The 24,510-nt window shown below is 46.8% G+C and overlaps 3 protein-coding genes across 6 annotated transcripts; 1 reads left to right on the top strand and 2 right to left on the bottom strand.

Annotated features, from left to right (window-relative positions):
• Positions 1–197: 197 nt before the first annotated feature.
• Positions 198–3,533, bottom strand: neurl2 (neuralized E3 ubiquitin protein ligase 2). Its single transcript, XM_066702204.1, has 2 exons — positions 1,445–3,533; positions 198–1,118 (listed from the first exon to the last, which is right to left on the bottom strand). Exons 1-2 carry the CDS (start codon positions 2,220–2,222, stop codon positions 1,003–1,005), a joined length of 894 nt encoding a protein of 297 aa, XP_066558301.1. The 5' UTR covers positions 2,223–3,533; the 3' UTR covers positions 198–1,002.
• A 4-nt stretch (positions 3,534–3,537) lies between these two features.
• Positions 3,538–13,721, top strand: ctsa (cathepsin A). Of its 2 annotated transcripts, XM_066702202.1 has the most exons (15): positions 3,538–3,683; positions 4,718–4,878; positions 5,798–5,909; positions 6,338–6,388; positions 7,866–7,952; positions 8,178–8,333; positions 8,805–8,896; positions 9,203–9,287; positions 9,815–9,906; positions 10,139–10,217; positions 10,997–11,145; positions 11,435–11,510; positions 11,738–11,827; positions 12,028–12,129; positions 12,477–13,721. In XM_066702202.1, the coding sequence occupies exons 2-15, from the start codon at positions 4,718–4,720 to the stop codon at positions 12,558–12,560; spliced, it is 1,416 nt and encodes a 471-aa protein (XP_066558299.1). In that variant the 5' UTR covers positions 3,538–3,683; the 3' UTR covers positions 12,561–13,721. The 2 variants fall into 2 exon arrangements, with proteins under 2 accessions (XP_066558299.1, XP_066558300.1); XM_066702203.1 differs by lacking the exon at positions 3,538–3,683 and having other exon boundaries at positions 4,738–4,878; positions 5,745–5,909.
• A 186-nt stretch (positions 13,722–13,907) lies between these two features.
• pltp (phospholipid transfer protein) lies at positions 13,908–24,449 on the bottom strand. 3 transcript variants are annotated; one of them, XM_066702199.1, is made up of 16 exons: positions 24,233–24,449; positions 20,705–20,828; positions 20,511–20,610; positions 20,116–20,244; positions 19,580–19,735; positions 19,267–19,330; positions 19,097–19,160; positions 18,751–18,842; positions 18,450–18,626; positions 17,934–17,993; positions 17,673–17,837; positions 17,417–17,484; positions 17,173–17,215; positions 15,862–15,925; positions 15,565–15,641; positions 13,908–15,181 (listed from the first exon to the last, which is right to left on the bottom strand). In XM_066702199.1, the coding sequence occupies exons 2-16, from the start codon at positions 20,811–20,813 to the stop codon at positions 15,080–15,082; spliced, it is 1,470 nt and encodes a 489-aa protein (XP_066558296.1). In that variant the 5' UTR covers positions 20,814–20,828; positions 24,233–24,449; the 3' UTR covers positions 13,908–15,079. The 3 variants fall into 3 exon arrangements, with proteins under 3 accessions (XP_066558296.1, XP_066558298.1, XP_066558297.1); XM_066702201.1 differs by lacking the exon at positions 24,233–24,449 and adding an exon at positions 24,030–24,130; XM_066702200.1 differs by lacking the exon at positions 24,233–24,449 and adding an exon at positions 21,818–22,091.
• Positions 24,450–24,510: the final 61 nt, after the last annotated feature.

The raw sequence follows: 24,510 nt of genomic DNA, 5'->3' as shown, positions 1-24,510 counted from the left end.
AATGATTGTTTTGACCATTCATTATTTAGGAATTATGTTATTTGGGTGTTAGTGCAACTTACAGCATTAAGAGATAGGTATGAACAGAAATGTCATCATCCTGAATAAATGTCTGCCAAATTAATAATATATTTTTGCATACATCATTAATAGCATTCTGAATTGAAACTATTGAAGAACGCACAGAAGCAAATAAATACTAGTATACAGATTTTATTTTCTATAAATGAAATACATTTTTTTTTCAACTCATTGGTGTATGGCCAAACTGTAGCATATGTGAAGAATCAATTAAACAAACTGATCATTATCTTTATCATCGTCACTCATTTTCAGACATACACATTCAAGTAGAAGTGATATAGTGATTTAAAGATGTAATTATATTGGCACCTAAAAAGGTAGTTCCACTTTTGAATCCAGTTCAATTCACTCCAATGAAGTTGGCAATTACAAACAGCTTGTTTAAACTAACACTGAAGTCACCTGCAACTGCTATATTTTTAGCATTAGTCTTTATCCAAAATAAAACATCATTTGGATTTTAAAATGAAAGCGCCTTGTTTCAGTTTTCACCCTGAAAAGAAAATTAATTTACACCGAAAGCCACATGAAAAGCAATGGCAGTAGATTCATATTAGCATCCAGGCACTGACTCTTTTTACCAGTTTTCTCCGGTCATCAGAGTGTTCAGTATAAATCTTGATTGTGGTGTCCTGGGGGAGCATTGCTATTTTTGATCCAGACCCACATTCACCTCGGGAGTGCTCTGTGAATCGGATAGACTCCTTTGCCATGAGGTTTTCAGTGCTCATGCAAAGACAAGCTTGCATTCCAGGAACAGTCAAGCCAGACCCCACTCCCAGGGACTGAAGAAGAGATCAGGTGCAGGTGGTTGGCTGGACTGCCGTTCCCTGTAGTGGAATGGTAAAGAGCTCCTTCTGCACCCTGTCCACAATGCAAAGCTGTGCCCCTCGGCCCCTCCGTGCGACTCCCCAGCAGTCACTCATACTTGCAGTAGTGCTTGAGGAGTTCTGGCAGCTCCAGCCATTCCAGGGCCATCCTGTGGACAATGTGCTTCTGGATGGTCATCCGACACAGCGTCTGCAGAGAGGGGACTGGGAAACAAAGCAGGGAGAGGGAAGAGAAATTAAGAGAGATGCTCACCTTGGTAAAGAGAAGGCCCTATTAAGATGGAAGTCGCATACACTGGAAAACAGTTATTTCTTCCATAGCATAATGTTGGATTTATATAATTCTTTATAGTAACCATAAGAAACACAGCACACAAACAAAAAACAATGCTGGTAACTAACACCTGTCTGTTTGTGTTAAAACCTTCTTCAATGACTGGTGTCTTCTAGCTCGACGTGTGTACTGTACGAGTGCACCTGTATATATGAACCCATGCATGAGCACGGTCTTCTGGGTCGGAGCTACTCACAGCCGTACTCCACCTGAACAACTCGCACGCTCTTGGTGGCAGCGAAGACGTCCACGACGGCGTAGAGGGGCAGCTGGGTTGGGATGCCCCTGGCACTGGGGCCCATGTCCTCGCCGTTGATGACAATGTGCATGTCGGCCGTACCGTGTGGCTTGGACACAAACAGCACGCCTATGCGGCTGCGGCGGGCAGTGGGGGGCAGAGCGTTGGTCTTATACAGGTCGTCCAGGATGTGGCTGAAGCGTCCCGGGCGGCTACGGCCGACGAGTTTGTCCCTGGGGATGCGCACACCCTCAATGTGCAGATGGGTGTCAGTGAAGAATGTCTTGGTGTTCTTGTAGACCACGTCTTGTGCCTCTCCTCCTCCTCCTTCTCCCTCACCCCCTCTTTCTTCACCTCCTCTCCCTAGTACATGTCCCCTGCCCTCCGCTGCCCCCTCCTCCTCTTCTAACAGGACCTTGTTGTGGTTCCGTGTGATGGCGAATATCCAGCTGTCGCCCAGGGCAGCCAGGTCCGGCAGGGAGTACTCGGGCACGGCTGCCAGGCTGCAGGGGTCTTGGGCCGTCAGTCCCACGCGCAGGTGTCCGCACCAGCCCAGCTCCTTTTCCTCGATCTCCACCAGAAAGATTTCCCCGGGAGCCAGCGGGTACTTGCTGAAGCAGATCCCGTCGGCGAAGCTCTCCACCCGTGTGGCGCGCGTCCCCGAGAGGTCCAGCCTGATGTTGCTGCCGTGGATTGGGTGGAACTCCATGAACTGGCCTGCCATGGTGGTTGCCATTACCTCCAACCGATGCCCTCCCTTCCTCTTTCAAATAAATATATATAAAAAATAAGCTTTCCAGGCTTCCAGAACAAGGCGGCAGGACAGGAAAGGCTGGTGCAGAAAGTAAGCAAAGCAGTGATCGAAGCCCTGAGGCTGTCCTAAGTATGTTTCGGATCCAGGCCCTGGAGAAGGAAGATTCTGGTGCTATGCTGTGCTGTGCGAGAGAGCGGGGCTATTTTTGACTGACTGTGGGTCCTGTCAGTGCTGTCTGACAGGTGGCAAAGTGTTGCTGAGGGACAGCGGAGAGACAAGGAGGAGGAGGGGCATGGTAAGTGTCCAAAAATGGTCCATAAAAGGCCAGAGAGAAGTCATTGACAAGACAGCAGCCATTACAGAATTCTTGCATTCGTAGTTATTTTGCTAAATTAAAAATAGATCATCAAATGATAGATAATTTGGTGTAGCATTTTATTCATTGTTATTAGTAGCAGTATTTTTTTTATTACACTGACCAAAAATAGAAACACAACATGGAACAATTTCATAGAATTTCCAGAGTTACAGTTCATATCCGGAAGTCAGTCAATTGAAATAAATGCATTATGCCCTAATCTATGGATTTCAAGTCTCAGTTTTGAGGGAGAGTCAGGGCATTAAGACCCTGGTGAGTACGACGACCTGCAGATCAGCTTCCTGGAGACACTTTCTGACAGTTTGTGCAGAAGTTCTTCGGCTGTGCAAACCCCCAGTTTCATCAGCTGCCCGGGCAGGTGGTCTCAGACGATCCTGCAGGTGAAGAAGCTGGATGTGGAGTTCCTGTCTGGGAAGATGGATGTGGAGGTTGTGAGTCCGGTTGGACGTGCAGCCAAATTCCCTAAAACGATGTTGGCGCTCTGGTGGACATTCCTGCAGTCAGCAGCTAATCACACGCTCAAAACTGTGTTGTGTGACAAAACGGCACATTTTAGAGAGGCCTTTTATTGTCCCCAGCTCAAGGTGCACCTGTGTCATGATCATGCTGTATAATCAGCTCCTTGATATGCCACACCTGTCAGGTGGATGGATTATCTTGGCAAAGCAGAAATGCTCACACGGATGTAAACACGTGTGCACAAAATGTGAGAGAAGTCAGCTTTCTGTGCGAATGGAAAATGTGTGGGATCTTTCATTTCAGCGCATGAAACATGGGACCAACACTTTACATGTTGCATTTATAATTTTGTTCAGTACATTCATTATATTATATGGAACAGTTTTGTACAATCGCCCTGCCTCTGTCTCCGTGTAAGTACAGTCCCAGTCCACAACCCCGGATCGGCGCGGACTACACAGCCTCTTGAGTGTCAGCTGATCACCTGACTGGTCATGTGACGAGCGGGGAGCCGGACTTGGTCACATGACGGTTATTCCCCGGTCTGCGCTGGTGACAATAGCAGGCATATAGAGGTACGAGCTGAGCGGACCAGGAAAGAAACGGTGAGGCTGTTAAACCTGATATTTATTATTTGACGTTATGGGTTTATTTTCAACCTAATGTTATGGTTGATTTATAATAAACAATATTAAATGTTGATTATTTAACCGGCAGGTTTACCAGCACCCTGCCTACTGAGTTTCATTTTTACTTTGGGGAAGTCTTGTTATTTATTTAACACTAGGTTGTAGCTGGGATTAATTTCTTGGTAATATTAATTCGAAGTTGGTCTAAGTTAACTATAAGGAGGGGCGGTTTGGTTTGGTTTTTAAATACTTATCTACCCTCTCAAACTCTTGAAGCTTGTAGTTTTTCACACATCACGAGAAACACGCCAAGATTATAGCAGGCGATTATGAACACTTTACACGAAATCGTTTATCTTGCAGGATTACAGAAAAGTAGATTAGGACACACAGAAGGAGTGTTCATGTTGTAAAACAAGAGTTACCCTTTCCCATAGTTGTTTTGATGTTTGGCACGGTTGTTTATTTGCAGGTTTTAATTATTTATGTGCCTAATTAATTCAGTGTATTATAAAAAGTATAAGGTAATGCACTTTTTGTGTATAATTGCATGCAAACTAATTTATCTTGCAGGTGAACCCTATTCTGAAGTCACTACTACTAGTGCTGCTGCTGCTGTTGTTTCTAACGGCATTTATTGATTTTAATGCATTAATTATGGATTACTGATTCAATTTGCTGGCATTGTGGTGGGGGAGCTCTTTTCTGAGGCTGTTACTTCAGAAAGGACACCAAACTACTTGTGAGAGCATACAAGCAATGCTCCACCTTCACAGTGCTCTGCTGGTGGGTGAACTTTGTCCTGTCCTGCATCAATAATTGGTTAGCGACCCAGACTGGATGGAATGGCCTCTTCTTGCCTGTTCCATAATGGTGTTCTTGAACCTCTCAGTACTTCCCAGACCGCGTAGCTTTTGCCACGTTGTTATTGCTGTTCTGTGCTGCAGGCAGCATCCATTTCCTTATTCTTCCATACCTGAGTACCTGTGTTTGTGCCGCTGTCCTTGCAGATGTCTCGGTTGGCGCTGTGCCTGCTGTTGGGAGTGCTGAGGGTCCAGGGAGCCCCCGATGCCGATGAGATCAAATCCCTCCCTGGCCTCGACAAACAGCCCAGCTTCAGGCAGTACTCTGGGTACCTGAATGTGTCCGGAAACAAACACCTGCACTACTGGTGAGTGTGATGAACGCTAATCCTAAACATATCTCACCTCAACCCCAAACCTAATCCTTTTCTTAAACTTCCTCTCAACCCCAAACCTTCCCTTTAACGTTTCGCTTTCCTTCAACTCCAGCCCATCCCCCTTTCCTCTGCCTCTCTTCTCGCATCCTAACCTCAGCCCTAAACCACATCCTCATCCTAGACTTGTATGGCAGCTGTCTGGGAAGTAGTATTGACACCCTGCACAAGCTGAGCTGAAACTTTTCCATCGGGTTATTAATGAGGTTGTTTGTCAAGAGGAAAAGTAGAACAATTGTTTGATCATTTGGGGGTTAAAAAACAAATATGTTTATAATGCCTTATTTTCCACTTGCTCCCTCATAACTGATGTAATAAATAGTTTCAAAACGGAAGAAAGATCCACTGTTTTGGTGTTCAGTGCTACTAAGACAGGGTTATCATGTGCACTGTGATACAGAGGAATCAAGGAACCGAAAAAGCCAGATATTATGTGCTGATTAATATACATATTTATGTTGTTGTGCAACAGTGATTTCTGTATCTTCATGTATATGGAGATTCTATATAATTTCTACCACATTCTTCAAATTATGCTGAATCGCAAAAAGCTGGTTAAAGAGGAAGCTTCTGAGGTGAAACCAGCTGTGTTAAAAGTGTTGTGTAAGGTACTTTGCGTTGAAAGCCAAAGGTCACACTCTTATCTGCAGCCTCTGTAATTTCCCCAATCCCTAGAGCCTCTGTCCATCCTTGTGCATTAGCTCTGTCGCTCTCAGTCCGGTATGTCATGGTTTGGGACCTCCTGTTCCCATGTGTCTCACCTTATCCCTTCTGTGCGTTCTCCTTCCGCACACCCACAGACCTCTCCGTGTGTCCCAATGCTCCCCTCTCCCCTCTCCCTCTCGTGGCCCAGGTTTGTGGAGTCTCAGAAGGACCCAGCCAATAGCCCAGTGGTCCTGTGGCTGAACGGGGGTCCCGGCTGCAGCTCCCTGGACGGGCTGCTCACTGAACACGGCCCCTTCCTGGTAAGAGAATGGATCTCTTTAAAACCCTACTGAACACCACATGACATCACCGCTGGCTAGAATAGTCCTTGCACACCCATACCAAACCTCATCCTATCCTTGGGCAGCTATAGCAGTGGAAACCCATCCATATTGGTTTTTTCTGAAGATCAGTTCTCTCTGACACTCTCTTGAATGGCAACTCATCTTGAAGTCAGAAATAGTCACTGTAGCGATTTCAATTTAGTGCCATAAATTAATTTCCCAACGCATAGACAGTGTGCCGCTGTGACCTTGAGGGTTTTTCACACGTAGTTCCTCACTCTTCTTATCCTAAAGCTTGTGCCTCACATCACCCCCAACGAAGCCATGGACACTGAGAGAAAAAACTGTAAGAGACAGAATTTTATTTTGTATTTTTTTTTATTTTTTTATTAAATCTGTTTCAGGTTCAGGATGATGGCAGCTCACTGAAGTACAACCCCTACTCCTGGAACATGGTATGTCTTGCTGCTGCTGCTGCTGTTATTGTGAAATACGATTGACCCATCTGCTTTTCTGATCGCCAGTCAGACCATATCACTAACTGCATTTCCATTCTGTTCTTTTTTCCCCTCTTTCTCTTTCTCTCACTCGCTCACTCACTCGCTCGGCCCACTACCTAAAGAGACTTTGCAGAGTTATACCCACACCTGTCCTTACAGTTTGTGAGAGGATTGCATTGTCTTCTGGCTGAATCAGGAGCTCTTGGTTCCTTAAAATTGAGGGCAATGTTGTAGTAGCTCTCTGCAGTTCTCCAATTCCTGTGTGACAATAAATGAAATGTAGAACTGTCAGGAACTGGGAACGGTCTGTAACAACTTTCACACAAAGCCTCAGACAGTTGCTTCTCACTGATACAGCTGGAATCGGGTTACCTTTCCTCTGCCCCTGCCTGTCAGGCACTCACGCTCTGTCTCAACTGAGCTTGGAGCAGTTTACACTGAAGCTGCTGCCCTACACCCTTGGGGAATCGGAGGAAGTGATTAAGGAAGAAACTTGTAAAATACACACCCTATACCGTTAGGTTCATAAATATTTGGACAGTGATACAATTGTCATCATTTTAGCTCTGTACACCACTACAATGGTTTTGAAAGGAAACAATCAAGATGTTCTTTAAGTGTAGAGTCTCATCTTTAATTTGAGGGTAGTTGCATCCAAACTGGGTGAACGGTGTAGGAATTACACCCATTATTATATGTGGTCGCCCCAATTTTAGGGGCCCAAAATTAAGTGGACTAACGAACATAATCATGAATTAAATTGTGAGTTTCAATACTTGGTTGCAAATCCTTTGCAGTCAATGACTGCCTGAAGTCTGGAGCCCATAGACATCAGCAGATGCTGGGTTTCTTCCCTGGTGATGCTCTGCCAGGCCTGCACTGCAGCTGTCTTTTCCTGCTTGTTATGGGGTGTTTTGCCTTCAGTTTTGCCTTAGAAATCAAAACAAACCAATCAAAGAGATAGCAACAACATTAGGCAAAACAACAAAAACAACTGTTACCTGCAGACCATTAATACTGCAACCATAAGTTAAATTTATCACAGGCAAATGTTCAAATTGAATAAATAGAAGAAATTGAAAATTACACATTAAATTCTTCAACTGTCAAATCTTCCTTACAAACAGTTATGGCAAGTCATAAGCCAAGCTCCTTAAAAGAAGATTCTGATTTTTTTCAGAACTGCGATTCTTCAGTGTTGAGTGGAGGTAACTCGCCTGTATTACATCAGTAGGCTACCTGCTTCATTAGAAAGCTAAACAGCCCACACCAAAATGTCAAGCTAGGCCCATACAAAACTACACCCTACATCTAACGTGAATTTAGTAGAAAAACAAGTCTAACTGTAGTGCAGGCCTAGATTTTATGAGAAATCCAAACCTAATCCTAGTCAGGAACGGGAGCCTCACTGGGCTGCTTCTGTCATCCCCAGATTGCCAACATGCTGTACCTGGAGTCGCCAGCAGGGGTCGGGTTCTCATACTCTGATGACAAGAACTACGTGACCAATGACACCGAGGTGAGTAGGCCTGGGGGTGGGGGGGTGTTGAACGTGTGTAATCTCAAAATGCATGTCATGGGTTTTACAAGTGACCCCCTGACTGACAACTTCAATGAATGCTGGCGTTCTACACAAGTCTGTGTCCATGTGTGCGTCCCTCTGTAATTGGATATAGCGATCATACAATTGGACCGGTGAGTGACGACCTGTGTGTGATCACCCGTCCCGCCCCCTTCTCCCCAGGTGTCCATGAATAACTACCTGGCCCTGAAGGTCTTTTTCCAGCTCTTCCCAGAGTACAGCAAGAACGAGCTCTACCTCACAGGGGAGAGCTACGGGGGCATCTACATCCCCACACTGGCCGAGAGGGTGATGGAGGACCCCAGCCTCAACCTGAAGGTAGGGGACCGGAAGACCATCTGACCGGCGGACATACTAAATGACTGACGGACTGCGGTGTGGCTCGGTTCCCTGCATTCCACCGGTCATGTAACAGAGTTCCAAACCTCCTTTACCGGTCGCAATTTAACAACCTGTGGCTTTGTACCAGAGCACTGCTGGGCCCAGGATTTGATGACATTTAGAGTCGCAGAATGCAGACCCTTGTTGCTGCCTTAAAGCTATAAACATAATTTGCATTAGCTGGTTTAGTTTTCGTACATTATCAAGAGTCTTATTTTTTTGTCCCATCCTTTACTCCATATATTCAATCAAGAAATCAATTTGTGAAATGTGATACATTCATTCGATTTTGAGTTTTTCGTGCATATTGACTGAGATTTTGTGAATCAAATATGACGAGGGGAGGAGGAGCCATGGCTTGCAGGAGGAAAGACGATATAATCTGACTTTCACCTGTCTCTCTCCCAGGGAATGGCGGTCGGGAATGGGATGTCCAGCTATGAGATGAATGACAACTCGCTGGTCTATTTCGCTTACTATCATGGTCTCATTGGCTCACAGTAAGAAGGCCGCTTCATTTTAAATAACAGTATTGTAAAAAACTGATGAACTAGAAGTGTAGGATTTGTGGTTTGAAAAGAAAAATCCCTGTGGGGTGAAAAAATAAACAATAAATAGACAATTGGATGGACTGTGTAAGTGTGCAGGTGGAGGAGGTAATCGAGACGCACCCAAACCCCAGGGCTGGAGCTCCACACCAGCCAGACTGTGGAGGGTCAGAACTCAGAACGGGCCCGTTATCTTCGAAAACTCCATCCCATTCTTATTCTCATTCTAATTCCCATTCTCATTCTTATTCTTCCCAGGCTGTGGATGGGGCTACAGCAGTACTGCTGCTCAAAGGGGATGTGCAACTTTTACAACAACCAGAACCCGAACTGCACCACCAACGTGAGTATTTCTCTGGCCCTGTAACCCAGGGGGCATCTGAACTCTTGTCAATTACATTTGACTAGATTTTGTTTAGATGTACATATAGGCCAACCTTGCGGTTTTAAGGAGTTCCCTGCATGACTGAAAAACCCAGCTCAATTTCATCTCTTTGCAATGTGCTTGGGAGCCTCCAGATGGCAGTCTTTCAGTAGGATGGAGAAAGTGTTACAGGTGCACTTAAGGCAACACAGTTTCATTGAGTCGGAAATCAATGAAATTGTCGTGTGTGTTTATGTATTCTCCAGCAGATTCATACATTACAGGTTAATTCACAGATACCTGCCACTGAACTGTCACTCGCACAGGTTTCTGACGTCCTCAGTAGAGTGTAAATCCTTCTCCTAGCAGTGCGGTTCCTGTGTAGAGCAGTGTACTCTCTCCAGCGGTGTCGAGAGACATGAAACACTGTTCAGGGATGTAAGGCATGGTGCACAGTCTGGGTTGTGTTCACCCTCCACTGCGCTCATTCCTGTGCTGCTCTGCAGGTGGCAGAGGTGCAGAAGATTGTCTTCAGCTCCGGCCTGAACATGTACAACCTGTATGCCCCCTGCGCTGGAGGCGTGCCCCAGAAAGTCAGGTGAGGCCCCTGGGCAGAGCAGCATAGTGTCTCCCGCAGCGAGAGGGATGGGGAGGCGGCCAGAGGCAGGGGGGCTACTTTTCACAGCAGATTCAGCGGCCGGTTCTGCATGCAGTCAGTGATGCAGTGCTGAGCAACGTCACGTGGCCTCCCTGTCCCTGTGTGTACAGTGCATGTTGGCGGTCTTGTGTGGCTTTGTAGATCACATCTTATGGATTGTTTTTGTGTGCAGCTACAAGAAAGGTCACCTGGTTGTCCATGACTTGGGGAACAGCTTCATTCTCCATCCCTGGAACGTCATGTGGAATGAGGTGCGTCCGAGCCCGCATCTTGTGTTTTTATCGTATTTCCTGTCTTGTCAGTTCTTTTTTTTTTTTTTTTTCCACCCTGAGATATTCTGTGAATATGATGCAGGCAAAAATAAATATACATAAAATACCTGTTGAACTCCTCGTGGTGGCTGTGCCCCACGGAGATGTTGTTCCCATTTTGACCAGTTGAGTACATTCTGGTTATTTAATGGAGTATCTGTGGAGCGTGGTTTGTGAGATGAAGAATCAAAAACCTGGGTGGGGAAAAACAAACGACAACTGAAAATAACTGTACTTTTTATAATTTTATGTTTATTAAATGTTGGAACGCATGTGGAGCACAAAGAGGGGCTTGGCAGAAAAGGACAGATTTAATTTTTCTGCTTTGTGATTACTGGTCGCTGCTGTAATGAAAGTGTCTATGTTTAGAAAGCTCTCCTTCTGCCAGATATAATTGTCAAACCACACTGAGAAATATCACTGGAGGTTTTTTTTTTAAGCTCTTGATACATTTTAAAAAGAAAATCAACAAAGTGATACGACACACCAAATGAGCAATTGAGATTTGGAGAGAGTCTTATTTTAGACTGTAAAGACTGCAGAGATGTGTGCGAGGAGAGGGTGTGGGTGCTGCTTGCTGTCCGTATCTTGACCTGGGCTTCTTGTGGGATCGTGTTTTCCATCCTGTCCTAGGCACTCGTGTTCAGGCTGTGACTGCTGACCGAGGGTGAGAGCAGGAGAATTCATACCCGTGTCTTATCTGTTTTCTGTCCTTGCAGAAACTCCGTGGTCTGGCCTCTCTGCACAAATCTGTGACCATGGACCCTCCCTGCACCAACTCCACCCCCTCCTATACCTACCTGAACGATCACTATGTCCGCACGGCGCTGCACATCCCCCCCGAGGTCCCCAACTGGGAGATCTGCAGGTCTAAACTACGTGGACACTGTTCACTTGCTTCCGTGGGCGACGGTTTGTTAGAACGCAGAGTCATGTGCAAATTCAGGTCCATAATGTAACCAGTGGGATAAAAATAGATAAAAAATGGCGTAGTAAATAGGCTGGAGAGACAAACTAACTCTAATAATCATAGTGACCCGACCCTGGCTCTCTTCATACTCTGTGCAGCGCTCCTACTCAAAGGACACCATGTAAAATATTAGTTTGTAGTTCTTGTGCCTGATTGTGTAGTGTGCTTTGCGTCTGTGTCGTTGCAGTGCGGTGGTGAACCTCAACTACAACCGTCTCTACATGGACGTGACGAAGCAGTACCTGAAGGTGCTGGGAGCTCTGGTGAGTGCCGAGGCGTTACTGGGACACTGGGCGGCCCCGACAACGTGGGGAGGAAAGGCTGAGTGTGTGGGGGGGGGAGGCGGCGTCTGCGTGCGAGAATGACCCTGAGGGTGAAGAGTAAATTTAAGGTTATGCCAGCCTCTGATGAGGGACTGGCATGGCCACAGGAATTGCCTGATCATGGGGAGGGCGCTTCTGACCGGTTGCTGCTCTTTTCCTTCCTGTAGAAGTACCGTGTACTGGTGTACAATGGAGATGTGGACATGGCCTGTAACTTCATGGGGGATGAGTGGTTTGTGGAGTCTCTTCAGCAACAAGTAAGACTTAATATAATTGATTATAGTTTTGCATCCATGTGTGATTATGATGTCATGGTCTTATGCAGCAAGGTCACCGCTTTTCTCCTCATTGGAGTCCGGGAGGCCACACAGTGGGTGTGAGTCTCGCATTCCTTTTGCAAGCTGTGTTGTGCTGCCACGATCGTAACATCCTGACCTTGAGACGCTGTGTCGTGCAGGTGCAGGTAAACCGCAGGCCCTGGCTGTACGAGAGCGATGAGGGCCAGCAAGTGGGCGGCTTTGTCAAGGAGTTCTCCAACCTGGCCTTCCTCACCATCAAGGTCAGAGCGTGGGCAGGGGGCAGAAGAGAGACGACTAGGGGGGAGGGAGGGAGCGAGCAGCTCATTTAACCAGTACCTAGCTTGTGGAGTTTAAACGGGGCAGTGCTGCTCAGTGGGTACTTACAGGATTGTCCTCTGCAGCTGCTACACAGGCCCACAGCCTTTCTGAGCGATGTACACAATGAGGGAGGACCAGTGCAGGCTGTTTCTTGGCATCTCTGCTGTATAGAGAACGTTGCAGGGTGGGGTTTGGCTGCAACGATGGCAATAGTGTGTTTCAGTCCTTGGACGCCATGCAATATAAAATAAATGCCTAATTCACCTTTTTTACCCCCTTCCACACACAGGGCTCAGGTCACATGGTCCCGACTGACAAGCCAATCGCTGCCTTCCAGATGTTCAGCCGCTTCCTGCTGAAGAAGCCTTACTGAAGCCGAGCAGGACGGACACCTGCCCCTGCCCACCCCAACCCCTGCCCCTCTCATTCCTGAATAACAATGCATCTCAGGGCCGAGCGGGGCTGACCTCCCCATGGCCCACACACATACACACACACATGCGCACTCATCTTCCTGCTGCGAGTGCGGATCAGAGCCCATTCCATGTCGTCTCTCTTCTCTCTGCGATCAGCTGCGACTCTCCTGTTCATTCCATTCACACTGTGCAGGACCTTCGGTGGCTCTAGCTAATCTGCACTCGGGAGGGTGCAGAACGCAGATTTGCACGCATTTGCCGTCCCCCCACACTGATCTGCTTCTAAGTTAAAAGTGTTTGTGCCTGTTAATTGTTGTGCTCTTGTTATTCACCTGTGTCAGGTCAGCTTTCCAAACAAATTAAACGGGTCGCCGTCTCCTCTCTGCTCAGGGCGTCCGGTCCGGGACCTCCCTGGAACCTGCTGTAATTAAGACTGGCGTTTCTCTGTGCCTGTCTGAGATGCACTGTCCGTGTCATAGTGGGGCACCTGCATTCGGAGGAGGTGTGCTGTTGTGATTCGCTGTGTTAGACACGAGATCTCAGCACAGTTTTTAAATCCACTCCCAGCCTTGCTAATCCAAGATCTCAGCGCAGCCTCTGATATCAAGCATTTAACCACTTATGGGTACCAGATTGATTGTATGATATATGAAATCAAGTACTTTCTGCCTGAGAGGTGTGAAGGGGTTCAAAACAGAGTATATATATATATATATATATATAGTTTTGGTTTTTTTCCTGTTATACATATAGCATTTCTGCCTTGTGTAAATCATTGAACTTCAATAATCACAGTTAATGTTGTCACAGGACCAGTCCTCTCTGTGATGGTGTTGAGCACCTTGTTCTCCAGTAAGACAATTCTGAAGATGAAAGGATGTGGAACATGAAAACTGACTTTTATTTTTTTTTATTTCGGGTGTCAGTCGTACTGTGCTGGGAGCGTGAGCGCTTGCAGACCGGGGCTAGCAGAACGCAGTCGTGCATACATGCCACCAGAGTCGATGGTTGAGTTGGGGAGAGGGTCTGTGGATGCCGTGAGCAAAAGGGAATCAAGTCACTGGATGTGCTTTAGTTTCAGCAGATTTTTAATAAACTTTTTTTTATTTTTCCCCCAACATCTGATTTGTTTTCTCGACTGATTGAGATTGGATGGAAAACTCATTACTTTGTTTGAAAGACTTCTCTTAGTTCGTTTGCTAATTTAATAACATGTCTTCTGTACCAATTAGGTTAAGACAATACAGTGGTTGCTGCATATTCGAAGCCCTCTCGTAGGAAAATACCCTTCCACAAGTATCAAACCAGTTTTAAATGGTTTATTGTAATATCTTGGTTATAATGTTAGTAAATCTGTGCTGATTTGTCTAGCGGACCATTAGATCATCTCGTCCACATGTGAAAGACTTCGCCTTGCGGCACGTGTCCATCAACAGTATGCCACATAGTTCTAACATCAATATACACATAACCAGACAGTTAACATATACCACAGTATATCAAATAAATGGTGACTGTACACAGGAAATTAACAGAAAAGTACAGGATGTATTTATTTTTAATGATAAGAATTTCTCTTTGATAGTATTAATGAAATAATCTGTTTGTTTCTTTTTAACAAAAAAAACAGCTGTGTGTTATATATTGACCTGGAGCTCCAGCTGCAGGACATATTTATACATTGACTTATTCATAAATGTATTTATTGTATGATGCACAGTAATTGTTAAATGCAACAAGGAGTAACAAAATCAAAATAAATAGTAAATTTTCTATTTCAACCTCAAAAATATATCTATTTTAAGATTGACACTTTTATGATGAATTCTACAACAGAAGGCGATCTCTCCTGCATGTCTCGTGCAGTGCTTGAAAAAACAATCATGTATGCAGTGACTATTCACTAAGAATGAAACCAAGAAAATAAAAAAAGATGTTTTGCTGACTAGTCAAAGATTCCTGGAGAATCTGGGACTTCATATTTGGACAGAGGGGGCAGCGGTGGGGGGTAAGAGACGGTACTTAAGAAACAAAGTTTACAAACGAGAGGAGGCCATTCGACCCATCATGCTTGTTTGTGTCCATATTCGCATATATATTCTTCTGAACCCAGACGCTGACCGCAAGGCAACACAAACGTGAAAGGAAAGCACTGTGCTTTTTCCATGAGACCTGAAGGGTTAGACTCACTCTCTCTCTCTCTCTCACACACACACACACACACACACATACATACATCAGGGCCACCTCCAACACACCAGCTGAAGGTGCCACCCTGCGATCACACTGCCTGGGACCTTTGGAAAAAGCAAAACTGAATAACATTGTTACAATTTTTTACGTGAAAAAAAAAAAGCAATATAAAAAAAAAAAAAGTGTCTTGTGGATGGTGTGGTTTGGCCCGTGCAGGGCAGTGAAGGACTGAGTGGTACTGGGAAGACAGGAGAGGCGGCTGGCAGGCTGGGGTGTCTGCGCTTCAGTCCAGGGTGCTGTTGGTCTTGACTGGGGAGCGATTCTTCTCGATGACCTCTCTCAGACCCTTGCTGAAGTGTAGGTTGGCTCCGATGATTATGAAGCCCTGGGGATTAACAGGGAGAGGGGGTGTTGAGACAGAGAGAGGGAGAAACACAGAAAAAAATATCAAAAGGATTCCAGAAGACCGAGTGTAGGACAGGTATGAAAAAAATGAATTTGACAAGAAAAAGGAGTTTAACAAAGACGTAGGCCTTCGTGTGATTCGTTCCAGGCCTTCATGTCTGACCGAAGAAGCTCATGATTAAAGTGCGATGCTGTTGGGTTCAACTGGATTCTAATCCCTGAAAACTGCTGAAAAGGTTCTGTGCACTCTGCCTAGCACAGGTGGGTTATAAAACACATTATTGTACTGAATGTGGTTGTTTCTGTGCCGCCCTGTGCAGTTGTGTTGCCGATGGGCAGGCGGTGTGTGTGGCGCAGGCTCACCGTGTGGTACTCCACCACCTCCTCTGTGAAGTCCATCCCCTCTGGCAGTGGGATCTGCACACCTTTCTTGGTGCGCTCTGCAATAAGAGATGCACGGACAGACAGACGCAGCGGGTTTAAACAGAAGGGTTATAAATTGAGTGCATGTTACAGACGAGAAGTATGATTTACAACTGAATAGATGGTATTCGATATAAAAACAATCTGCTGGTTCATTCATGCATCTAGATACCATCATGGTCAACAGGCCTGAGGGTATGTGTGGGGAGACATTACTTTGTAAACGCAACAACTCACCATTGATTAAAGGCATGATAACCAGCTGTAGCAGAGTCTTCAGTGGCCCCTGCAGAGGAATCAGCTGGACGGACAGGAGGGGAATTGAAGGTCAGGTCACACACAGGTCTCGGTCACTCCAAAGGCTACGCTATTCATTTAACGCTCACTGCGGTCCCTGTCTTCAAACAGTTCTTGCTTCGGCTGTAAATGCTCAGTCTGCTCTGACCAACTGCCTTCCTCTTTCTCACTGAACACTGAGGTTCCAACACTAGAACACTCTAGAATTCTAGATGGATTATATCACTGATTTCTTCTGCATCACATATGCTGAAATATTACAGAAGACAAGTGCAGTGGTCACATGATTAAGAGAGACAGGGACAGAGGTATGCACTACTAGTCAAAAGTTTTAGAACACCTACATTTTTCCAGTTTTCACTGAAATGTATGCAGTTTAATGTCTTGATGTACTCTGATTAAAGCACAGAACAAATAAACAAATGGAGATGAAAATAAATCATGGAATCGTTTTGTTTAACAAAATGACAAACCCCCCTGGTAGCCTTATAAGGGCACCAAATCCATGTGTACTCTTCACTGTCGTGTTGTTTGACAAGTGTTTGGTATCCCACAAAAGCTTTCTAATGATATGAAGCATTCTCTGCATTTATGCCCCCCCCTGCATTCTGAAATGGGGGGTGGGGGGATACTTGGTCTGAGTAGGAATACAAAATCTCACAAAATATTGACAATGATCACATTTTCTGGAACCAGACAGTCTACTGATCAAAACAAGACCATCCACGTTTTGGTAGAAGCAACACACACCCATAGAGCTCAAAATGTCAAGAAGGAAAACTGTTTACAGTGTACTAATACACAATGAGTTTACATAATTGGATCTGAACTTCTCTGTGTTTGATAGAACATCAAATAATATATACTGGAGTAATCATTAGGTTGTTCTGAACAAAACATGCCTATTTGCAAAGAAATCCGATCAAAACTGTCTGAATGAGACCCCCCCGGAGCAGACTGCGCGTTTCCCCCCCGGGCTCTGAATGATGGTGGGTGATGTGGAAACTGTACATCGGATGTGTTTGATAATGAAACGCGCTGGTAGCCAAACAGTGCTTAAGAGGGTGTAGTAACACAGTATATAACTCTTTTAACCTCTGGCAGTTTACTGCTTACCTTTGTACCATTTCAGGTTGTGCACTGGACTTACTGCTTACATTTCAATAAAAACTGGCAAAATGGTGGTGATCTAAAACTTTTGACCGGTAGTATATATGAGAGCAGAATGCTGCCCAAGGAGCTGTCACTCACCGCTAAGGATTCCAGTGCAGACTGGTTGGAGTAGATCTTAAATCTGTAATAAAGAGCAATAAAAATATGATTAAACATCACATGCACCAAAGCCAAGGCAAATGCTTTGAAAGTGCAGTGACAATCCCACCTTTATTACACCTGCCCAGCTCTGCAATATCAGTGGTCTGAATATGAGAAGTTGTGCAGGAGACTCTGTATTAGGCCCTGCCCGATGCACTTGGCTGGGCTAAAGGACGCTTACCTTCTCAGGTCCATGTGGATGGCCAGTCTCTTGCCCTTCATGGATACTTTGCTGGAGAGCTTGGACTCCTGCAGAGAGGAGAGGGAGGGGAGACTGTGAGACAGTGCTCAGGAGGTCTAGGCTGTGACAAAACTAGATAAAGGTGAAGTGCAGAATAGGGCAGGCTAAGATCATGAGAGATAATGTGTTTTTTTTGTTGCTGCCAAGAGGATGAATTGGCCTGATTGGCTGTGGCTCCCATGGCTTGTTACCTCACCATGGTCATGCTGCTGAGCTGGATGGGTGGCTGGCCAGGAGGTCGAACCATGACGCTGACGACGGCAGTGACAGACACGGTCGCCCCCGAGGGCTTGATGACGCAGCGGGGCGCCTCGGTGACCCCCAGGTCCAGTGTGATCGGGGCCTCCACCAGGGCCGGGTTCTGCAGCACATGGAGAGGGAAGGTATCCGGACAGTTTGGAAACAGATCACACACACAGGTACATCCTCTCTAAATGCTGAATCAAACAGTTCTCACCATCATCATGATTGTGCCGAAATAGGTCGTCCTCAGGAGCATCTCCAGATCTTTGGGCATCTGAAAAAAAAGACCCAACTGTAATTTACAGAAGCCTGTTGGAAAAGTATGTTTCTTCTTATTTTGGGGGGAAAAAATAACCAAAAAACACAAAGACGATACCTGACTTATGCATCGACAACATCTGTTACAATCTACCTTAGAAGAATGATTACAGAATTAGAGAATCAAGCGTTCTAGAACATTGTGACCCGGGGTGCAAAATAAATAACATAAAAAGAAGCATTTCCTTGACTTTTCTTAACATAAAGGAGTTCATGTGACACTTTCCTCCCTCTTTGGAGAGAACAGGTATTAACTTATCTTGAGGGAGAAACCTTTATAATAATGGGTCTGTATGTCAATGTCTGTGGATGGGAGTTGCTCTGCTCTGTTTGGGCCAGGGCAGGGTGTGTGTGTGTGAGACAGAGAGAGATTGTGTGTGGATTTGAGAGTGTTAGTGTGAGCAGTGCCTACCCGTTCATCAGCAATCTGCAGCTTGAATGAGTCTGCCTTGAAGTAGGCATACATGCCGCTGTCAAAGAAGAACTCAGACAGACCCAGGTACACCATGCGGCCGAACTCCCGGACCACTGGCTCCGGTGCATAGTTCACAATGGTGTCGTTCTCATTGTGGAGGCCATAGAACATCCCCTGCAGGGGGCAAAGAGACAGAGAAAGGGCCATCAGACGCATTTCCCTCTTTTCAATATCTGACTTATTACCGCGTTATGGTTGTCTAGGAGTGATGTCATCTGCAGTGTCACGTCACACTCACCCTGAAGTTCATGTCAAGGTTGCTCGAGGTCACCACGGGGTCATTCAGGAGAGAGTAGTCAATCCCCACAAGGTTGTCCACTGGTGTGCGCACTACAAAGGAAACACAGACAACAACAGCCCTGTGATACACACTCACGGAGATACGCACACGGCAGGGGGCTCAGGCCACGGGCTCGTACACAAACGTTATTTTTATTTTTATCATGATCAGGTTACACAAAACTAATCTCCTTCTAAGACTAAACAGAAAATGTGCTTCACGGTCTGAGCTGATGGCCCATGTGACAGAGTGGGCAGTGTGTTCAGTACAGTGAGGTGTAAGGTGCAGTAAACACAGTTCTCACCGGGCACTGTGTCCAGTAAAGAATTCATCAGGACCATCCCTGCATGGTTCAGCACTGGGCAGATCTGAGAGGGACAGACAGACAGACAGGCGTAGAGATTACAGGTTTAAAAATATGAACTGCCATTGCTCAGTGGTTTCTACTCTCTAAGAAGTTGAGTAAACGAGTACCTGCTGGTTCAACAGGAAACGCATTCCTGTGGTGATGAAGGTCGCCAGGAAGTCATACACCTTCCTGCACAGATCATAGCACAGTAAACAAGGTTAGCACATCACTGTAATCACAGTTAATACATGGTAATCACAGAACATATAGATAGTGTAAATCCCCCTCACTACCACCCTGTCAGTCACTCACTCGCTCAGTCAGTCGCTCAGTCAGTCAGTTGATTGGTTGGTTGCTCAGTCTCTCAGCCAATCATCAGCTCCTTCAGTCAGTCAGTGGATCGGCCGGTCGGTCAGTGAGCAGAGGAGAGAGAGTTACCCCAGAGTGCCGGTGAACTTGGCGCGCATTTTGCCCACGGCGGCGTCGCAGGAGATGTTGGAGATCTTGAGGCGGCCGACGTCGTCGCGGGTCAGCTGCAGCGCGGTGTGGATGTTCACGCCCTCGGCTGACGCGTTGATGGAGCCCACGTCGTGGCTGCGGGAGAGAGGCACGAGCACACAGCACCGGGGCTTGGTCAGCACCATGTAGAGTCATGGCCTGGCACAACGGCCCAGTGCAGAGCAGGCACAGCTGCCACAATCACTGGGGCTGCATCACAGCTGGAGTATTGATCCAGTCACGCTCAAATGCAGGTATAACTGCTCAGAACACACAACATAAACCATAAACATAAATACAATCTGTTTTAGTGTTTTGTTTGGTTTCTTGCCACGTGTGTAATGTGTGGCGCCTGCATTTCACCCTGGGTGAGGAAGTGCTTTTCTTTTGCAGAGAAATAAATCAATACATAACTAATGTAATAATAATAACAAGGACAAGGAGTAATTCAATGAAACAAACAAACAGGGACTCACAAGAACCAGTAGAGGATTTTTCTCTTGAAGTTGAGGGTGATGGAGGAGTTGTGCACCTCGAACAGCAGGCCATAGTCGGGCTGGAACCGCAGGTCTGAGGACGTCAGGTTCAGCTCTGTGATCTTCACACTGGGTGGGGGGTGGGGGGGGGGGGGTTAGCATTCTGTTGGATTGTGCAATGCAGTTCTTCTCAATCGTTTACACACTGCTACCATATCAACTATTGATCACAGCCGGAAGAGGAACCAGGTGTTGTGTTCCATCCGAGCGGAACGTTGACCAGACGAAGGAGATACAACATCAGTATGTATGCTTGAGTATAGTGCAGCAACTGACAGCATTTTGTTTTGTATGTGTCAGTGTGTGTGTCTGTGTGTGCGTGTGTATAGACTCACTCTTTGATGGTGTACTGGAAGCGACCCTCCTTCCCCTCCAGGTCTGGGATGGTGATGTTCTCCAGCTCTTCCTCCACAAACTTCAGCGTCTCGTATCTCACTGGAGGACACGGGGACAGCGACAGGTTAGACAGCACACAGTAAGTGAGGACACGGATGCAGGACACACACAATAATAACTTGAATGCTCTTACACATCTCAAGGCCCCTGGCGGTGATGCGTATCTTGCAGCTGGGTGGTTCTCCTGTGGCCATGATGACAAGGGGGAGTAACAGGAGGATGGCAGCTCTGCAGGAGGCCATGATGTCTCACGGGGCCTGAGACAGACAGACAGACAGACAGACAGAAAGACGGAGCCAAGCCAGGTCAGGTTAATCTTAGTCACACAACCGCAAATCAGCCACAGGACAAACACGTCTCTCTGCACCTCATTGCTCGACACGCTCACACGCAGATTGCGCACTCACACTCTGTGATGCGATGCAGCATCGCACACCTTCACCTGTGCAGTGTGATAACCGCCCTGGCTGCGAACTTCGCTCACAGTCCCCATGCCTCCCTGCCCTGGCGATGCAGGGTCAGTGAAAGGCTGCGAGAAAGGCACCAAAACACTCACCCAGACCCCCACCCCGCGCAGAGTTTTCGGAGCCTGTGTCTCATGATTTTTGACAGGGCTTATTCCCTCAAACCTGCCACAGAATACCAACGCACACTCCACACAAAGAAAACAAATCCGCCAGCCCTCTGAACCACTTCCCGGCACTTGGTGAGAGAGCACTCACAACCCTTTCGAGATGACCTGGAGATTTGTGACCGAGTCGGCGCCCTTATGGTGAACACAGACTCCCCGCAGTCACCAAAGCCTGCACGACATCCCTGCTCATCACATGGACGCACAGCAGCACACACAGCCTCTTGCTATATCGCACCAGACTCTGCGCAGAGGAAGATTATCATGACATGACATGCACGACACACTTAATGAGAGCTCTAAACACTCCGCAGGTACTAGCAGTTTCTATCCAAAATACCCCGTTCAGAGCATTAACTGTGTGATCATACAAGGTACGGTTCCGGCCCTAATGGTATGGCACCGTAGTTTCTCCCCCCCCCTCTCTCTCTCTCTCTCTCTCTCTCTTTATCTCTCTATACCCCTTATAGTGAGAGAGAGAGAGAGAGAGCAACACACTTTAGATTCTGCAGCTGAGTCTACAATCCTGCAGCAAAAACCTGTGCTGCAGCTTCTGTACACTCAGCAGAGCAACTGTCACTTGCTTCCATCGTGCAGATAAAACAGCAAACAAACCTTGTCTTGTGTGTGTGTCTTTTTGTTTGTTTGTGTGTCTGTTTGTTTAGAAGCCGCAGAGTATCTCGGGGGTTCCTGGAGCTTCCCCGGGCAGTGTCTCCCTGCGCGCTCTGCCTGGCGGTGTGAGTGAGTGGGGGACCGGCTCTCTCTCTTCACTGCGCAGCTCTCTTTGTCTGAGGCAGCAGGAACAGCAGCAGCAGTTGTTGAGAAAACAGCTAAGTAGCACTGGCTGAGGGGGATTTGCTCAGTGACCCAGATGCTCTCCACAGTGAGTGACCCAGCCACCCCTCTCCCTCTCCCTCTCCCTCTCCCTCCCCACACCATGTGACTGGCCCCAGGGAGACTGACTCATAACTCCCCTCCCAATCCCCCTTCCTCCCAACCCCACTCCTGCCTCCTTCTAGTGCCCCTCTCTCAGAGTTTCCACCTCCATCCCCCTCCACTCCCTCCCTTGCCGTTCCCACCCCCAAACTTAGACAACTGCTCTCCTGGTATAAAGCTGCAGGGGGTGTCCCTTGCAGTGTAAACAACAAGAGTGGAGATGGGGGGAGTGGTGGGATAGGAGGCAGCTGTTCAGGGCTTCACAAGCGACAGTCGTCATCAGGAGCAGCAGTGACAGCTGACAAAGACCCCAGCGTTGCTTAGTGATGAGGTCACGATGGGGCCAATGCCTGGAGGATCAACAACCTCATCCCAGCCGGGACAAGAACGTCTCTAACCATCCTCGAGGACGGGACATGCCGTACGGCTTGCTTTCCAGGAATCGGCGTGCGTTTCGGGGCATAGACAGTTATCCAGTGCGCAATGGCTTAACACGGCTGTACCGTCGTTTTCCCAGTGGTCTCCCGTCCTTTCAAACATGCCTACACTGTGCTTTACTACAATGCCCCATGAATGAACCCTGTGACATCTGCCTTAGACATATTTCACATTGGCATACCAGGGTATTCCCATGGTCCAGTGTGGTAAAGCACAGTGAAGGGGTGTTGAAATCAGTGTAGGGGTTCACCAAAACCCACACACAAACCTGCAGCATTTTTTACGCTTGAGCAATTTGTATACACACACACACACACACACACACACACACACAAAATAGATAATTTCACACCTCTGCCCACTGGAACTGTATTCAAATGGTATGTTGTGGTGCGTTTTATAACTTTAAATGTGCATTTGGAAACCATCACAGATGCGCTAAGAGGCCAATCCCAGCGCTGATTCGCATTGACGACAACTGGCATTGAGCAACACTAAAATATGTGTTTGTGTACAAGTTCATCAACACAGCAGCCATCCCAGGGTCAGTGTGCAGAATAGCAGAATAATCATATAAATATGGGGGGGAGGGAGGTGCTGCCATCTCCCCTCCAAGCCAAACATCCCCCATCCTACCACCCCCCACCCCCGCCCCACCAGCTGAGGTCGGAGTGACACAGCATAGTGCAGCCTGACTGTAATGGTCAGCGTCCTTCTGCGTCTGAATGTGTTTTCCGTGGGTAGTTTGCAGTTTTGTCCTATAAAAATGCAATAAATATTTATATTCAATGGTATCTTTAATGGCATTGACCCACCCGGGAGAGACAGATGTTTAACGTCATGTTCTGAGTTGTTTGAGAGCTTTCCTCCAACGCACTTACATTTTCTGTGTCTTGCGTTTGTTTTTTTCCTGGAGTTTGAGGTATCTGCTCATCTTTATAAGCACCTTCTGTCCAGGGAGGGAGCGCTGCCACTCACCCAGGCGGCAGGAACCAGCAGAAACAATATCCTGCCTCAAATGTTAAATCAGTTTCCCATCAGCGAGCATTGAGCCAGTGCGGTTCAACTCAGAATGAACATTAGTCACTCAGATGCTTTTTCTGAGAGTCCCACTCATCTGCTTCTTTCTTTCTGCCTTTCTTTCTCTTCCTGGCTTTCTTTGTCTTTCTTTTCCTTCCCTCTCTCTCAGTTCATTCTCCAGAGTCCGCAGAAGAAAAGAAAAAACGAAACCCCCTATCAAAGCTTTTACACAGTGCAGCAATTCATCCCTCCCTTCAAAAGCTTGTCTTCCCGTGGCTTTGATTGGGGCTCGCCGAGAGTCTGGCTGTGACCTCTATTCATCCCCCTCAGTGCCATGACAACACAGACTTTGGACGGGAGGAAGAAAAAAAAAACCGGGAACACTGAGCCAGTGTTCGGCCAGGGCAGACGCACAAACAACAGAAGAACTTACCTTTGCCTGTGCCATTGTGGAGCTGGCCCGGAAAACAGCTGTAGTCCGCGTTGTATACCTCCGAATCTGCTGCCCATTCTGAACTATGTCACCTCTGTGCAGAATTGTTTCAGCGTCTCGTAAATTAATTTTATTCCCCCCCACCCTTCATATTTGTTGGCCTTTTTGCCCAGTAGTGTTACACAACAGACTTGAATACTTACAGCAAGTGATTGTTGGCAGGCAAGACTTTGCAGCTCTGATGAAACTCTTGCTGGAGTTGAATGCGTTGAGTGGACTTCACTGTGATTTCATTTGTCTCTCTCTCTCACTCTGATCTGCGTTGAGGGATCTCTGGCTGGGAAAGATGAAATGGTAGAAGTAGTTTAACTCTCCAGCTCTGATCTGATCCCCTGCTGTGTGTGTGTGTGTGTCTGGGTCCTCCACAGTGTTTATATAGGCAGGCTGGGCGGTGTGTGGGGTGTGGGCATGAGCTGTGAGC

Source organism: Amia ocellicauda, chromosome 4 (genome assembly GCF_036373705.1).
Source record: "Amia ocellicauda isolate fAmiCal2 chromosome 4, fAmiCal2.hap1, whole genome shotgun sequence".
Taxonomy (NCBI): domain Eukaryota; kingdom Metazoa; phylum Chordata; class Actinopteri; order Amiiformes; family Amiidae; genus Amia; species Amia ocellicauda.
The sequence above is the reverse complement of the archived record's forward strand: the minus strand, read 5'-3'. Positions and strand labels throughout refer to the sequence as shown.

Coding starts and splice junctions, on each gene's coding strand:
- neurl2 (XM_066702204.1), bottom strand. CDS start 2,222: ATGGCAACCACCATGGCAGGCCAGTTCATGGAGTTCCACCCAATCCAC. Junction 1,119..1,444: donor TGTTCAGGTGGAGTACGGCT/GTGAGTAGCTCC, acceptor TTTGTTTCCCAG/TCCCCTCTCTGCAGACGCTG.
- ctsa (XM_066702202.1), top strand. CDS start 4,718: ATGTCTCGGTTGGCGCTGTGCCTGCTGTTGGGAGTGCTGAGGGTCCAG. Junction 10,218..10,996: donor GGAACGTCATGTGGAATGAG/GTGCGTCCGAGC, acceptor CTGTCCTTGCAG/AAACTCCGTGGTCTGGCCTC. Junction 12,130..12,476: donor TGGCCTTCCTCACCATCAAG/GTCAGAGCGTGG, acceptor TTCCACACACAG/GGCTCAGGTCACATGGTCCC.
- pltp (XM_066702199.1), bottom strand. CDS start 20,813: ATGGCCTCCTGCAGAGCTGCCATCCTCCTGTTACTCCCCCTTGTCATC. Junction 20,611..20,704: donor CGCCAGGGGCCTTGAGATGT/GTAAGAGCATTC, acceptor CGTGTCCTCCAG/TGAGATACGAGACGCTGAAG. Junction 17,994..18,449: donor TGCAGATTGCTGATGAACGG/GTAGGCACTGCT, acceptor CTTTTTTTTCAG/ATGCCCAAAGATCTGGAGAT.